Raw genomic sequence first — 15,157 nt, 5'->3', positions numbered from 1 at the left:
TGAGGGAACCCTAGAGTACTGGGCTTCCTGGGAAATAAGACCTAACAAGATAAAAAATGCCAGCCCCAATCAGCGTATCTTTGCCTTACCTGCCATTACAGAGTAACCACTGACCAAGAGTTAAGTATGATCTTCTGCATGACAATGGCCTTCATCATGGTAACAACCAGCTATTAATTAGCTGGTTTATTTGCCAGTTAGGTCTAGTTTTCGAGGAAACACGGTACCAACCTCAGAAAACCTACGTGCCAGCTGTTAGGCAAGCCTTGGCCTTGGCCACACATGGCCAGGTGCCTCAAGGAGACAAGGAACGCCAAGAGGAGACCTGGGCTCGTCAACCCTAAGGAACCTGAAGACCGTTCACTCCATGCAGAAAGTGGCCTGCCAAGTTTGGAGGGACAAGGGAGAAAACTGCAGCATCACTGACCTCGCAGTACCTGCTGGACAGGGGAGTCGGAGGGCCCAAAGGCCCAGTGGTACAGCCCAACACGGCAAGCAGCACCTGGCTCACAGTCACGAGCCTCTAAGGTGAGACCGTGAGTCCACAGAGAAGAAACCTGGATCCCCAGTGTCACGTACCGTGGCTAGCACACAACAGGTGTTCAATAAAAATCTGTCAAATAAAATGCACTGCAAGCTGGGCTGACTGTGCCAAAGGAGAAAGAGCTCAGGAGCTCTCCCACAGGAGGCAGGGAACTCACCCTTCAGAAGATTCTTTTATTAAAACTGGGTGACACTGATAAAGGGGACAATACAAAACAAAATTTTGGTCCATGAAAAAAACATAATTCAGTTAATAAAAATTTATCTTCAACAGAGACACTGTGTAGGATTGCTGAGCTTCCTCCCTGTGGTTCCAGGCAGGGGACGGCCAGGGCTCAGCAGCCCCAGGGCTGTCCAATGTCACTGTGGGGAGACCCTTTTGCTGGAGGGTTGGAAATATGGCAGGAAGAGGAAGATGGGGAAACACTCTGCTGTCCCGTCAAACAAGCAGGGACAAGGGGCAGGGTGATGTGCTCGCAGGAGCCTGAGGAGGGGTGGGGAAGCAGGAGCTGTCAGTTCTGTGGGTTCAGAGCCCATGCTGAGCAGCATCTCCTGTGCCCAGCTGTCTCCCACCCTGCTGTGTTGAGTCTGCGAGCCTGGGATATGCTAACTCGAGGCAACAACCTGGAAGAATCTGAGGCTCTCCTGGAAAGATGCAAAACCATCTCAGTTCCAAGGGGCCAAGATCCTGAGGTTCTGCTGCTACCTGAGGGGTCTGAAGCTTCTTGAGGGCCAGGGCTGGGGAGTCAGAATGCTGTGAGGCAGGAACAGGGAAGAGTCACAAACCCAACGCAGAGCTGTTTTGCAGCCCTAGGCGCTTTCACTCCTCAGTGCCCTAGAAGTCACCAGTAAGTATCACCAGGGCAGACAGGGACAGGAAGACAGGGATGGCCCAGGGCTTTACCCGTTTGATTCTAGGCCTGTTTCTCCACTAAGAGAGGGGAGCAGGGCGGAGTGAATGAGTCACTCCCCCAGCAGGAAAGAACAGCCTCTGCTGGCAACGCAGTACCCCAGATTAGATCCCTGGGGCTCTGACAGGGAAGGGCAAGATTCCCCCACCCAAATACTGTGGGCTAGGCCAGATATGAGGGAATCCTAAGGGCATCTACAGGGAGTGTGCGGGAGGGAGCAACAGTTTAAGAACAAGCTCCAATACGGATGTGGACCCCTACTAAGGAGTCAAGAGAAGCACTGAGACCACAGGCCAATCCAGAGGGCTGGGGACTGACCTGGGGCTTGCTGGAGCCCAAGAGCCAGGGTTCCTTTAGTGCTAGAGGGCAACAAGTGAAGGGAGAGTTTGCTCCAAACCTGTAGAGGAAGGAAGGAAACTGGATTCTTGTCAGAAGGGCAAGTCCACTAGCTTACAGAGCACCCCCAGGCCTGAGTCTAGGAGGAGGGGGCACCAGTTCCCAACTCCTGGGTCTCTGAAGGGCAGGATCAGTGTAGCTGGTCCCCTTGAAGACCACTTGGCCTTAGGCTCAGTCCATTCAGAGCACTGATTGCCACTACAGGTTCTCTCTCTAACACTATCTAGAGGTCCAATGCAGACCAGGGGAGGGCAGAGGCACATGGGAACCTTGTGGGGAAAAAGGAAGCTGGGGGTAGGAAGGGATGGGACAGGAGAAGAGGATAACAGGTGTCTTGGGAGACAGAAATGTGAGACCCTCTTCATTCTGGTATTGTGTCCTTGAACCAACAGCATCCCCGGAAGGCCCTAAGCAAGACCAAGGCAGGAGCTATGAGGCAGGTAGCACAGGGCCCAAATAAAGAATCGGTTCAGCCAAATCAGGGCTGTAGGAGAAGCCCTATGTATTCCGGATTCCCAGAGCTTGCTCTAATTCTTGTCGTCTCTGCTGCACCTAAGGAGAAAATAATGGGAGTGGAAGATGAGACAGATCAGAAGTTGGTACCTAACACGACTGACTCTTACCAAGAGGTCACACCTAGCACCCTCTGTCAAAGTCCCCTTGCCCCATGCACCTACCTTGGAGTAGAAGTATCGGCACACAGCCTCCTGAGCCCAAGGCTGGAAGTAGAATTCAGCTCGGCGCTCCTCCTCTGGGTTACCCACCACATCGGTCATGGTCTAAGGGAGAAGGATGTAGGAAAATGGAAAAAAAGAAACTTATTTCCCTCCTTTATATCTGCTGTTGGTCAAATTTTATTCCCCCAGAAGATGTTCAAATTTGAATCCTCCATTATCTGTGAATGTGACCTCATTTGGAAACAGAGTTTCTGCAGATGATCAAGATGAGGTTATTAGGGTGGACCCTACTCCAAAGCCTAGGATCCTTCCAAAGGGGAAGTATGGACATAGAGACAGGTACAGAAGGAACACAGTAAGAAGACACAAGGAGAATGCCATTGACAAGCTAAGGAATGCCTGAGATTACCCGAAGCTAGGTGAGAAGCCTGCCACAGATTCTCCTGCACGCCCCTCAGAAGGAATCAAGCCTGCTGACAGCTTCATTTCAGACTTCCAGCCTCCACCACTGTGAGACAAAGTTCTGTGCTTCAAGCCGTGTAGTTTGTGTTAGTTTGCTGCACGAGTCCCAGCAAACTGATATGGTGAGCAGCTCCCCTGCTAGTCACAAGTCTCTGCCTGGACTGGGGAGCCTCCCGGTGCCCTTGTCTCTTTTTCCTCTGTGCCATCTATTATAGGCACAGCAACCACAGCCTCAGCAAGAACCGGGTACATGTCACACCTACTGTGCCCACACCTACCTTCTTGCCTGAGCTGACAGGGCTCCCCTCTCTGGGAAATATCTTCAGATCACAAGTTTTCCACGAAGCCTTCCCGAATATTCGAGTATGGCCTCATTGATCTCTCTTCCCCTTTGAATTACCTTACTGGTTCTAGACAATTCTGGTAATGTCTTACATGCTTTACTACTTTTTAATCATGTTAGCCCAATTTTTTCAAATAGAATGCATGTTCCTTTAAGAGCAGAGAGCAGGCCTTCCTCTATTGCTGACAGTATAGAGCAAAATGATAGCACTGAGTAAGTACTGAATGGACACGACCTCCCTTTCCCTTATTGGGGTTTTTCTTTTTTTGTTTTCTGTTCTGGTTTTTTGAGACAAGATCTTGCTGTGCAATTCAGGCTGCCCTTTCAACTCGTGATGATCTTCTTGCCTCAGCCTCCCAAGTGCTGGGATTACAGATGTGCCCCACCATGCCCAGCCACTTTCCCTACTTTTGTAAAATGGTCCCTGGGATGTGCTAAAGGAAAATACGGTCTCTCATGTCCCCTTCCAACTCTACCAGTTGTACAAAAATAAAGCAGACCTGTCCCTCAGATGTAAGTCCCTTTGGACCCTCTGAGGTCCTTTACCTTGAGGTCCCGGCACTGAGACTGAAGCCAGTCATTGATGAAGCCCTGAGGGTCTCTGGCGAAGCTCAGCATGAACTCCCGCTGGGTCTTCAGCTGGTTGATAGTTTCTATTGTCTCGTGGATCTAAAAGGAAGGACATTACACCATTTTAAACACAGGGGAACACAAAATTAAATGACAGACAGTGCCTGACATCTCCACGTGCTCCTAGCCCTTGACATTCTTTCAGGAGGTGACATGCATTTGGTTTTGTCCATTAACCCCATCTAAGGGCAATTTTCCCTTTCATCTCAATCCCACTACATGGTAAATACTTGGTCCGGGCCCACTGACAGAAACATGTGTACCCAATCTCCTGTCTAGAGCCCATTCTCTAAGTTCCAATCAACCTAATGCTTTATTGACTTAAGACACCTTTAACTCAGTATCTCCAAAATGAAATTCAATCCCTTTCTCTAGCACCTATTCCTCCTCTTCCCAGACTTAGTGGACACTAACCTCCACCCAAGCGAGAAACCAGCGAGTCACCATCTTGCCTTTCTCCTTCACCCTTATCCAAACCATGGCCAAACTGCTTTAATTCCATTGTCATTTCACTCGCATTCCACTCTTTCTCTCTCTTTTTTCTGGTACCAGGGATCAAACTTGGGACCTTGTGCTTTCGAGGCAGGCGGCGGTGGAACCACTGAGCTAAATCCCCAGCCCCTCTCGTTCCACTCTCATTTCAGTCTATTTCCATCCACACTGTCCATACTTTTTGTCTAGGGTGCTTTAAACAATTTATGTAACTGAAATGCCATACACTGACTTCCGTTTATTTTGATACATCTTTTCCCTGTCAGAAGCATTTCTACATAAATTTTGGGGGAAAATCATTTCATCATTAAAGTATGACTATAACGGTCTAAGGCCCAATGTTTCCTTGCCCAAGAGCAGGATATGGCATGCAAAAACATAACTCCATTTTGCCTCTGGTCACAGCTGAGGCCTCAATGGTCTGTGAAGCTGTGGTGCTGAACAGCAAGATAACACCAGCTGAGGACATCCTGGTTCCTTGAGAACCCAGTAGTAAAACAAAAGAGAAAGGTTTCACCTGGGGAGGGAGGAGTTCCTTATCAGCTCAGCTCATTCCACCTACTGAGGTGGAAATTCGAAATGCTCTCCTTTCCACGCTCATCAGCATGGGATTTACACAAGATCAGACATAGGATCACTACCATCCCCTAAGTCACCCGATACCCCCTCCAATTATTGTGAGCTAAATCTCTGGCCCTCTATTATCTTTTTTCTTTAGCCCTTGCTGTCCTCTGTCTTTCCCCATAGTGATTTAGAAGATCTTCAAGCCAATGTAAATATTTCATAAATATTTGGCCATTTGGACATACACCTGCACAATACCTCACATCTTTCAGCAAGAAAACCACTGAAGAGTAAAGACCTGACACAGCTAACTAGGTACAATGAAAATCTGCTCCAAATATCTGTTTCTCTGAGGTAAAGGCACCACATACTTTGCTCAATTAAGAAAACCATCCTTACAGTACAGGATGATTTTTTATTTTCAAGTAGGGCATAGAACACTTAGCCCCTATTTAGGCGCTGAATGGAAGAGCTCCATCCCCAACTTATCCCATGATTTCATAGGGAATAGGTTGCAAAAACTCAGGCTCCTTCCCATTGGTTCTCACAGACCGTGCTTCTTAGGGCAGGGCAGGCTGGTGCTCAGTTGAACTCAGGTACTTTTCTCTTTGGCTTCCATCTTTTTTCTGATCATTTTCCTTGACAGGTTTCAGGAAGCTAACTTGACTCTTTTCAGTGTTTAATATGCTCAATATGCATCGCTTCTCGTCCTTTTGGCTAAGATCAAGTGTAATATGCTCAATATGCACAATAATCCCGTTGGCAAGTTTCTTGCCCTTAACTTGCTTGTTTACAACAATGCCAACAGCATGCTGAATAACTGGTAGACTGTTCCAGTCTTGCCATGGCAACATTTGTGTGGCTTTCCTTTTTGAACAGTACCCATTCCCTGGCTGTCTACAATACCACCCTTTTTGTAGATTTACACGTATGTGGTCAAAGGAACAACCCCATATTTTCTAAAAGCCCCAGAGAACATATATGGGGTTCCCCTCCTCTTTCCCTTTGTGTTTGTCATTTTGGCAAATTACTGGAAGATGGCAGTTCTGGCTGAAAGGACTGTCCATACTTTTAAGTTCAGGGCCTTGACATATATTACATGTGTTACCTTCTGCCCTCCTAACTGTACTTTCTGTCCCAAGATCTGCCCTCTTTCAGCCTACTGCCCATCTTCCCCTAAGTGGGCATTCTAATGCATACAGCACCCGTGCCTCCACTGGCGATGAGCTCCCAACGGGCTCTATCACTTTATCTGCAGGATGAAGTAGAAAACTAGTTTTCCCTGAATTGGAGATTTATAATTAGGCTCCTGATTTCCCACTCAGCTTCCTTTCCCCACACATTCTAACCTTGGCACCTGCACTTTTTCTAGCACACCAAATGGCTTTTACTCCTTCAATTTGCCAGGGACCCTTTCCTCTTTGGAGTTTTACATATGCTGCCCCTCTTTCCGGAATATCTTCCTGGCACAGCTGTCCTTCCTCTCCTTCACCCTTCTGGGTTGGCGTGAGGCACTTACTCTCCTGGAAAATTTCCTGGCTCTCCTTTGCATTCCTGGAGCACTCAGATTTGCCTGTGGGGACTAGGCCTAATGATGATAAGATGATGATGAGAGCAGTTAACAGTAGCAGCAATTCCATTTTGCTGTTTTATGTGCCAGACATTCCCTCCTATCTTTAGGCACACTGTGTGATTTCATCTTTATAGAACCCTTATAAAAATAGGTACACTGGTACCTCGGGGTTCACAAACTTAATTTGTAAGGTTCTAGATTTTTTTGATTTGTTTTTGAGATAGGCTCTTGCTATGTAGTTCAGGCTGGCCTTGAACTGGGGGGAATCCTTCTGCCAGGACTACAAGTGTGCACCACCACATCCAGCTATAAACTTCATTTGTTCTATGATTTTGGAAAAGATGGCCACTGTGTTTGTCACCCAATGCAGAGTTTGCAAACAAAAGCAAAACTCTGCCAAATGCTTCTGTTTTTGAATCAAACTGTTTGCAAATAAAAGCATTCGTGAACCGAGATACCAGTGTATTATGGTCTCTATTTCACAGATCAGAAACTGAGGCTCAGTGCTTTAAAAGGTATGGCCAGAATCAGAACTCATGTGAGTTTGGCTCCAACTAGCACCAAGCACAGTGCCTGACGTACACTGGGTGTCACTCTATCTTGAATGAAAACCGAGAAGCAAAAGGCAGCCTAGAGGCTGTGACAGGGGACTGGTGGCACCCAAGCTACCCAGGGCGGAGAGTCCTACCTTGTTGTCTAAAGTAGCGATCTCCTGCTGGCTAGCAGTAGACAGCAGAAAAGAATTCATCTGGGTCTTCAGGGTATCATCCACTTCCACATCAATGTCATAACAAGCTGTCTTTTTCTGGTCATTTGGGTCAACACTAGAGAAAACCAAAGGATTCTGGTAAAAGGGGTGCCCCTGAAACCAAATTACACAGAGCCAAAAACATGGCTCAAGGAAGAAGGGAAAGGAGAGAAAAGGCCCAAGAACTTCTGGGTACAAGAGAAATACTCTGTATCTTCACTGTGGTGGTAGCTATGCGACCTGTATATCTACCACGAGTCATCAAACCATACTTTGAATGAAACAATCCATAAAGCAAAAATTCTACCTCAATAAAGTTGACTTTTGAACAGGCAATAGTAAAAATTCAAATTATACAAAAGAAATCTAGTGAAAAGTAATTTCTTTCCTCCCCAAACAAAACCACTGCTACAAGGTCTCATGTATCTTTTTCCTTTTTAAACTAAAATGAATGTCCAAAATAAAATCAAACAAGACACACACATACACAAATAAAAAATGGTCTAAGTTTAAGCACAGGAATCTAGGACAGATCGGCTTTGAGTTTGTCTTGTTTTGTTTTTTGAACCAGGGCCTTGGTACTGAGCTACATTCCTACTCACCCCCCTTTTAAAATTTCAAGGTAGGGTCTTGATAAGTTGCCCGGGCTGGGCTCAAACTTGCAATCCTCTTGCCTCAGCCTCCCAGAATACTGAGATTAGAGATGTGTGCCACTACATCCAGCTACAGATCAACTTTTATTATTTTTTTATTTTTTTTGGTACTGGGGATCGAACTCGGGTCCTTGGGCCTGCACAACAGGCGGTGAAACCATTGAGATAGCCCAAGATCAACTTTTATGAACCCAATGTTATAGGATACAGGAGTTACTACTGGGTAAGTGATGGTTCAGGACCTCAAGAAAGGAGGCCTTTACCAGACTTAGATAAAGCAAAAGGAGGATGACAGTTCAGAATTGTGGTGTACACCTATAATCCCAGCACTTGGGAGGCTGAGGAAGGAGGATCACATCGAGTTCAAGGCCAGCCTTGCCTACGGTAGTGAGTTCAAGGCTGACTTGGACTACACAGCAAGATCCTGTCTTAAAAAACCAAAAAAGAAGAGGACAGATGCAGTATCCAACAAAGACATGCTACTTTGAGGAAGTACCTTTATTCAATCCCTATCTACCTAGAGATACCTTGCTCTGTAATTCCTAATCAAAATAGCGAACAGATGCAATAGAGCTGGAGTCTCAGGCTGAAATGCCCTACCATACAGAAATGGCTGCTGACCCTTCTCATCAGTGATGAGCTTGTAAAGGTTTAAGAACTGACCCATATGTAAAGGATGGAGCTCCAATGGGCAACTATTTGCTGATTTCTAGCCACCAATATTCACTCACCAACCAGGGAGTTGGGAAGAGCTATGTAATAGCACATCACTATGTAATAATATTTCCATCATCCAGAAAGACTTACCTTGAGAGTCCAAATAACAGTAAAATGTAGTAACCAGGAAGCAGTAAGTTTTAAGTATATGTCACCCACACTTATAGTAAGATAAATTTAATTGTAAGTTTATATAATTTAAAGTAATAACCATGTCTATCTGCTTAAAAAATCCCTGAAAGTTCAACACTATCTGTGCAGGCTTCTATAAGCCAGCTCTAGCACACCACAGCCTCCTATACGAAGGCTTACCTGATGACATGATTAATGATAATGGGTTCTGGTGGCATAAGCAAAGCATGGAGCCTTTGAGGGATCTCTGAAAACTTCATACGTTGAGACTCAAAGATCTGTGGGAAGAGGAAAAGCAGCTACAAATTGCCATTTTGAGTATATTCAGTACTCTAATAGATTCTAGCAAAAGAATAGGTCTTTTACTTACCTGCTGGAGGTACTTATCACAGATGACAAACTCCCGCTCATGAGGGTCCTGGAGTTTATGTGTCTTAATATATTGCCACAGTGCTTGGATAATCACTGGACGAGTCTGGGTATGGATACCCAGGAGCCGAGCCAGGCGAGGGTCTAATTTAAACTGGGGAGGCTGCAGGGAACCAAAGGATGTAGGGCATGAAGCTACCAGGGTGGGTTTATGCAAATTTTGGGGGGTTTAGTATAACACACACAATCTAGTCAGCAAACATTAATGCAGTGCTTTTTCTGGGGGCAGAAAACTACTAGTAGGAACTTAAGAGATAACTAAGAACTACCATTGTACTAAAGTGACATATTATTTACAACTAGACTTAACCTCTTAAGTCAGACTGCTGTTGGGACATGGTGGTGAAAGCTGGACCTTTTCCATCTCCACAAATTACCTGGTAATCCAGCATCAGTAGGACAGTACACCGTACATTCACATCTCCTGGCCGTTTCACCTGGAAGCCATCAGTCTCCTGTGTAGTGGCGGTCCTGTGCCACTACAGAGAGGAAGATGTCAGGGGGTGCTCTCCCAGAGGAAGAGCTGGGGCAGGAGGGAAGAGCTTCTGTAATGGCTGAACATGCAACTTTGATTACTGAGGCTACTGGAGAAGAGCAATAGCATGAGGCATTCCTACAAACTGCATAGGGCTTTGGGATTATTGTCTGTGTCTAAGCAGATTAACCTTTTAATTCTCAGTATTTGGAATCGCATTTAAATTAGCCTGTATTTCGAGGGGTAATTTTATCCACAAAATGGGTAATATATATGTGAACAAAAATATAACATAGCTACTGAGTACTTAGGACAAGTGACAGTATTCTAAGACATTTATCTAGATTATCATTTAATCACAAACATCCGTAGAAGATAGTCATGATTATACCTATTTTGCAGACGAGAAAACCAATGTTTAGAAGAATGAAGTAGCTTGCCTAGGTCAAACAACCAGAAAGTGGTGGAGCTGCAATCTGAGATTTGATATGTCTGACTGTATGGTCCACATTCTTAGCCACTATTCTCTACTGCTATAAAATTAAGTTAAATATATTTATAAGTTTCTATTGATGCTATGACTTACTTCCCTCATTAGATGGTAAAGACCTTCCCATGTCTCTTTAGTGGTTGAGGTTAAGGGGCTGCAGCTACACTGGCAAAGAAAGGAGTAAGTTAAGTTCATGTGGAGCACTGGACTATCTCTCTGGTTCTGTTTCCCAAAGAATACTGTTGCTAACATGGTTTTAAAAACACTGTATGATTAGGCATTAATAATAGGCTTTCTGGTAATTTGGACTGTGATTCCAAGGAAGCAGGGACCACAAGCAAGTCCCAGCTCTCTAAAGCTAATCCAGACAAGTACTATTATGCTATTAGTCAATTCCTTTAACTACAGCAAATGCCACAGTAAAAAATATGAAGTTTGGGAGTAACGACATCTAACAAGCAAGATTTAGAGATGGCTTGGCATGTACAAGAGGCCTCCATTTAGCATTTCCTTTGAAAGTGGGGGGAGTGGCCAGGACACTAAAGTTAAAAATGTAGGACAAATTAGATTGCAAACTCTTGGGTCCAAACTAAACACAGCTAGTGACACCTGCAGGTCAATGTACAAACTGCAGTGATAGAACTGTGCACCTGGGGTAACTAATTTCTACCTCCCTGTCTCCTAGCTGTTAGCCTGGCTCCCAAGTCCACCATCCTCCAGCCATAGCATCAAAGCCTGGAAGACAGAACAACTCACTTCTACCAGATGGTTGTCTGGTCCATACAGGTCTTTGTCCAATTCAATCACCAAGGACTTAAAAAAGGAAGAGAATTTCCTCTTTTGTTTGGTGGCATCATATTTGGACAAGGCTGACTAAAAAGAGAGAGGAAAGGTAATGTTAGAAAAGGTCAGGAAAAAAATCCCCAAAATAAAACTCTTATAAAAAAGGAATGCACAACAGCAATGGGCAAAAAACTCAAAAATGTCTTCTGATTATCTCTTAGGAGATAGCAAGGCAGGCATCTGTGGGCATTAAACCAGTTATAGTAGCAACAGAACACTGAAGCAGCAGCCTATAACACAGACAGGGTCACTGACTTATCAGTTCATTTCCCTGAGGGAAATGAAGCAAGTTAAGCCAAACCACTGCACATAACAAAGCAAGTTTTAACGGAGAAAAGTCTGACTGTAGAGGGGAAATGAATCACAGGCAATAAGCAGCCAGAACAAAAACAGCTTTATTTGAACAGAATGACATGGCCAGCAGATGGACTGGACCTATACAGAGAAGAAGGAGGCTCTGACACTGAGCTCTCATTCTGCAAAAATGCATTCAAATTAGCCTGCCTGCGAGCAGCTAAAAATAGAGAGCCAAGCAGTGTAAGGAAATAAAGAGAAAGGTGAGCTTCCCCAAGGAGCTCCTTGGGTGGGAAATCTGGGGGCTATCACCTGTCAGCTGATGCTCCCTATATAACAAAGAGCCTGTTGGAGAAATCTATGCCACTTAAATTGTGAGGTATCTCCAAAAAGCTAGGAAGATGGAGATACCACAAGGAGAATCAAGGACCTCAAGGACTCGAGAGGAAACATGGCCTCAAATGCTAAATGCAAACTCACTTGACTTAAAAAAACAAAAACCCTAACTTAATAATTTGCAGATACTGCTAATTATGGTAAACAGCACAAGGAAAGTAAACAACAAATCAGATCCCAGGACAATAAGATTTTCTATATGATACCAAGAGGGCTAAAGCTGTGGAAGCAGATACAAAGGACTACTGTCTTTCTGTGCAGAGAACAGAGTGTCCCTCTCCCTGCGGCTCCCAGCTGAGTACCAGTCAGGTTTCCTGCTAACCAGGCAACCCTGCTCGTTCCCAGCAACTCCCACCCTACACGTCACCACAGTGGACCTTGAACTCACATCCTCCAGGAGCCGTCCTTCTACCCGAAGCTCCCAGGATGCCACCGTCCCTTCCCCATCCTCGGCATCTGATTTAGCCGGATTGAAAGTGTTAGAAATGAAAATTCGCAGCTTCCGTTTTTGCTGAGGAAGGCAGAAACAGGATTGATGGTGGGGCTTCAGTGGTTTGATGCTGAAGACTAGGGCTTCCCCAAACCCCAAAATTACTGCTAACAGACTGGCTTACTGCCTGCCCAGTCCCTCTGGTGGGTGGGAAGAAAATTTAATTTAGAAGAGGAGTACAGGCCACTGGCCTGAGTACAAGTGCATACACCGGGATGCCAGGTGGACAGTCATGCAAGGTGCCAGGTTCCCAAGGTAGCAGAGCAGTTACAGCAAAAACATAGACAGGGTATATTTTTAGTGCAAGAGACATCAAAAGCCCCTCCCCCTTTGCTGTTCTGTTCTTGGGCTCCTAATGTAATTCTCAGTTCGTAGGCGGAAGGGAGAGATGCAATTTAAATGCCAAGGAGAACTGTGCTGTGCCTTTGATTTATCCTAAGCCCAGTGAAGGTTCCCAAGCCCGCTCCTTTGGCTCTCTGCCTAGTGCTTTCCTGTGTTACCTTGATGGGTCGTTTCAAGGCCTCTTGGATATCTAGACGTTTCCTCATGATAGTCTGGTCCAGTTTCCTTTCAAAAGCCAAGAGGTCCATATAGGCCTGGGATTCTGGTACCAGTTCACGAATCTTAGGAGCAGAAAGATAGAGTTGGAATCTAGAGTGGGCCACTTCTATTCTCAAACTCACCATGCCTTCAAGAAGACCTACAGCCTGGACTCACCCTTTGAGGTAGAATTTTGTCAGCCATCTTCTTTTTCTTTGCACTGTTCAAAATAAATACTGTTATCAGGTTGGGATAGAACTAGTCAGAACATGAAGATAAGCTGTCAGCACTTCCATTTATAGTAAAGTGGGGGCCTGTAACGCTTCTATCAAAGCAAACTCCCTCCCCAGTCACTACCATCAACACCACCACCACCACCAGGCATTCTCAAGGATGAGTCCCCATAGTACCATCTGCTAACACAGCACCAGCACTCTGGTTCAGGTGCTCCCACCAGCTGTGTCCTCACAGGCTTCCCTTCCCCCTCTCTCTTCCCTGTGCCCCCAGGTCATCTTACTTGTGGTTTCGATTTTGGACCGCCTGCTGCTGGACCTGCTGGATCTGCTGAGGCGCAGGTCTCTTGCGGGACTGGTCCATCCCTGACTGGGCCAGGCCAGGTCGGACTGAAGGGTTCCCCCCATAGCCAGGAGGTCCCATGGAAGGTCCCTGAGGTGTCATTCGGCTGCCTGGCAGCATACCTGGTCTCTACAGAGGGGAGAGGACCCAGAGATGTCACAGCTTCCCTTGCTAACTCCACCAAGAAAGGGAAAGGGAAGAGGGACACCCGAGTCCTTTGAATGAAACAAGACTGGAGAAGGTGGGGTGGAGGACAGTGAGAGGCGAGCTCTCTGTCTCTCTGAAATATAGGTAACTGGAGCTTCCTCTGCTCCAGTGTTGGTTCCCTCGAAAACTAGGGCCCCAAAGCTAAGAGACAACCCAATTATACTCAAATTCTCCCCAGTCTATGCTAGGTCTGATTCCCTGGACATCTCCTCTAGCCCCACATTCACTCTGCTGGCTATCTCCTCAGAAGCTGACCTCAACTGCAGCTACACTTTATGTTTTCTGTGAAGACTGGAACTACCAAGCCCCACTTCATCCACCCGGGGTCTATCACCGACTCTCGTGGAAACAATGCCTCTGGAAGCAGGTAGGGATGCTACCTGCCTCTCCCTCTCTTCCTCAGAACGGCCTCCCCACGCCCCGCGCTGAACCCGAACCCCTCCCAGGGGAGTCCCTCCCACTTCTCTCCCGCCCCTGTCACAACCAGGCCCCCACTCGGCCCCGCCCCCAGCCCGCGCGCCCCTCCTCCTGCCTCACTCACCGGATAGGCCGCTCCGGGCATAGGGGAGCGGTACAGCCCTTGACCCGGCGCCGGGCCCATTCTCACAGGAGGTCCGGGAGTTCCGCCTGGGCCCAGGGCAGTTGCCGCGCCCGCCCCTCCTGAGGCTCCGGCGCCGCCGCTCGGGGCCACGGACTGGAAACCCGCCCGGGCCGCCATCTTCCCGGAGCCGCCGCTGCAGCTGCACAAAGAACCGGAACCGGAACTCCCCCCGCCCCCTGTACGCCCCCCAAGCGCCGGCCTGTTTGTGCGCTCGGCCAGCTCGGGATGCTCAGGGCAGCGAGACTGTGGGCTAGAGGGGGCAACTAGCGGAAAAGGCGTGCTGACCACTCCCTCCCGCCTTGGCGGTCCTGGAGAGAAAACCATAGAGATGAGCTGTGGGCTAGAGAGGCCCCGTGAGCGGCGCCCCCAAGTCGGCCGGAGGACGACAAGGCGCTAGAAAACGACCAAAGCCCTGGTTCCAACCCCAACCCTGATGAAGAGAAAGCCCTGCGCATTTAACTTTATAAAGCGCTCTGATTGCTTTTCGTTTCATTCTCTTACTGCGGTAACTCCAGGTGGTTGAAGAAGGGAACACACTATTCCATTTTGGAATGGGAAAACTGAATTCAGGAAGCAAATGACTTGGCAAAGGTGAAGCAGCAGTAAAGCCAAGTCCTAGATCAGAGGTGTCCTGGATAGCAGCCCAGTGCTTCAGTAACTACCTTCCACAAGAGGAACTTCAATCCAACTTTAACCGGCTTTCAGATTTTAAGTTCCAGTTTATCTTGAATTTTGACCCCTCCTCTCAAATAATTCTTTGTGGTGGGATTTATATTTGGGGATTTTGTTTCCCTTGACTCCCTCCCTCTTTCCCTCCCCAGTGATCCAAACCATCCCTGATGTGATGATCAGCTTGTCCCATCCCAGAAGGACAAGTGTCTCCCTGCTCAAACCTTTTTACTCCTCGTTTGAATCCCAAGCCAAGCTCAGCTCTAAGCATCTCTGGGAATACCTAAATACTATTCAAATAAAAAG

The 15,157-nt window shown here is 46.9% G+C and overlaps 1 protein-coding gene across 2 annotated transcripts; it reads right to left on the bottom strand.

Moving 5' to 3' along the window:
* Nucleotides 1-703: 703 nt before the first annotated feature.
* Smarcd1 (SWI/SNF related BAF chromatin remodeling complex subunit D1) lies at nt 704-15,088 on the bottom strand. 2 transcript variants are annotated; one of them, XM_004862998.4, is made up of 13 exons: nt 14,123-15,088; nt 13,316-13,503; nt 12,976-13,018; nt 12,759-12,881; nt 12,157-12,279; nt 10,992-11,108; nt 9,648-9,749; nt 9,212-9,373; nt 9,022-9,119; nt 7,280-7,415; nt 3,879-4,001; nt 2,528-2,629; nt 704-2,402 (listed from the first exon to the last, which is right to left on the bottom strand). In XM_004862998.4, the coding sequence occupies exons 1-13, from the start codon at nt 14,504-14,506 to the stop codon at nt 2,349-2,351; spliced, it is 1,755 nt and encodes a 584-aa protein (XP_004863055.3). In that variant the 5' UTR covers nt 14,507-15,088; the 3' UTR covers nt 704-2,348. The 2 variants fall into 2 exon arrangements, with proteins under 2 accessions (XP_004863055.3, XP_021098815.2); XM_021243156.2 differs by lacking the exon at nt 12,157-12,279.
* Nucleotides 15,089-15,157: the final 69 nt, after the last annotated feature.

Source organism: Heterocephalus glaber, unplaced genomic scaffold, assembly GCF_053883595.1.
Source record: "Heterocephalus glaber isolate CG9 unplaced genomic scaffold, H.glaber_assembly_v1.0 deba00001733, whole genome shotgun sequence".
In the NCBI taxonomy this organism is placed as follows: domain Eukaryota; kingdom Metazoa; phylum Chordata; class Mammalia; order Rodentia; family Bathyergidae; genus Heterocephalus; species Heterocephalus glaber.
The sequence above is the reverse complement of the archived record's forward strand: the minus strand, read 5'-3'. Positions and strand labels throughout refer to the sequence as shown.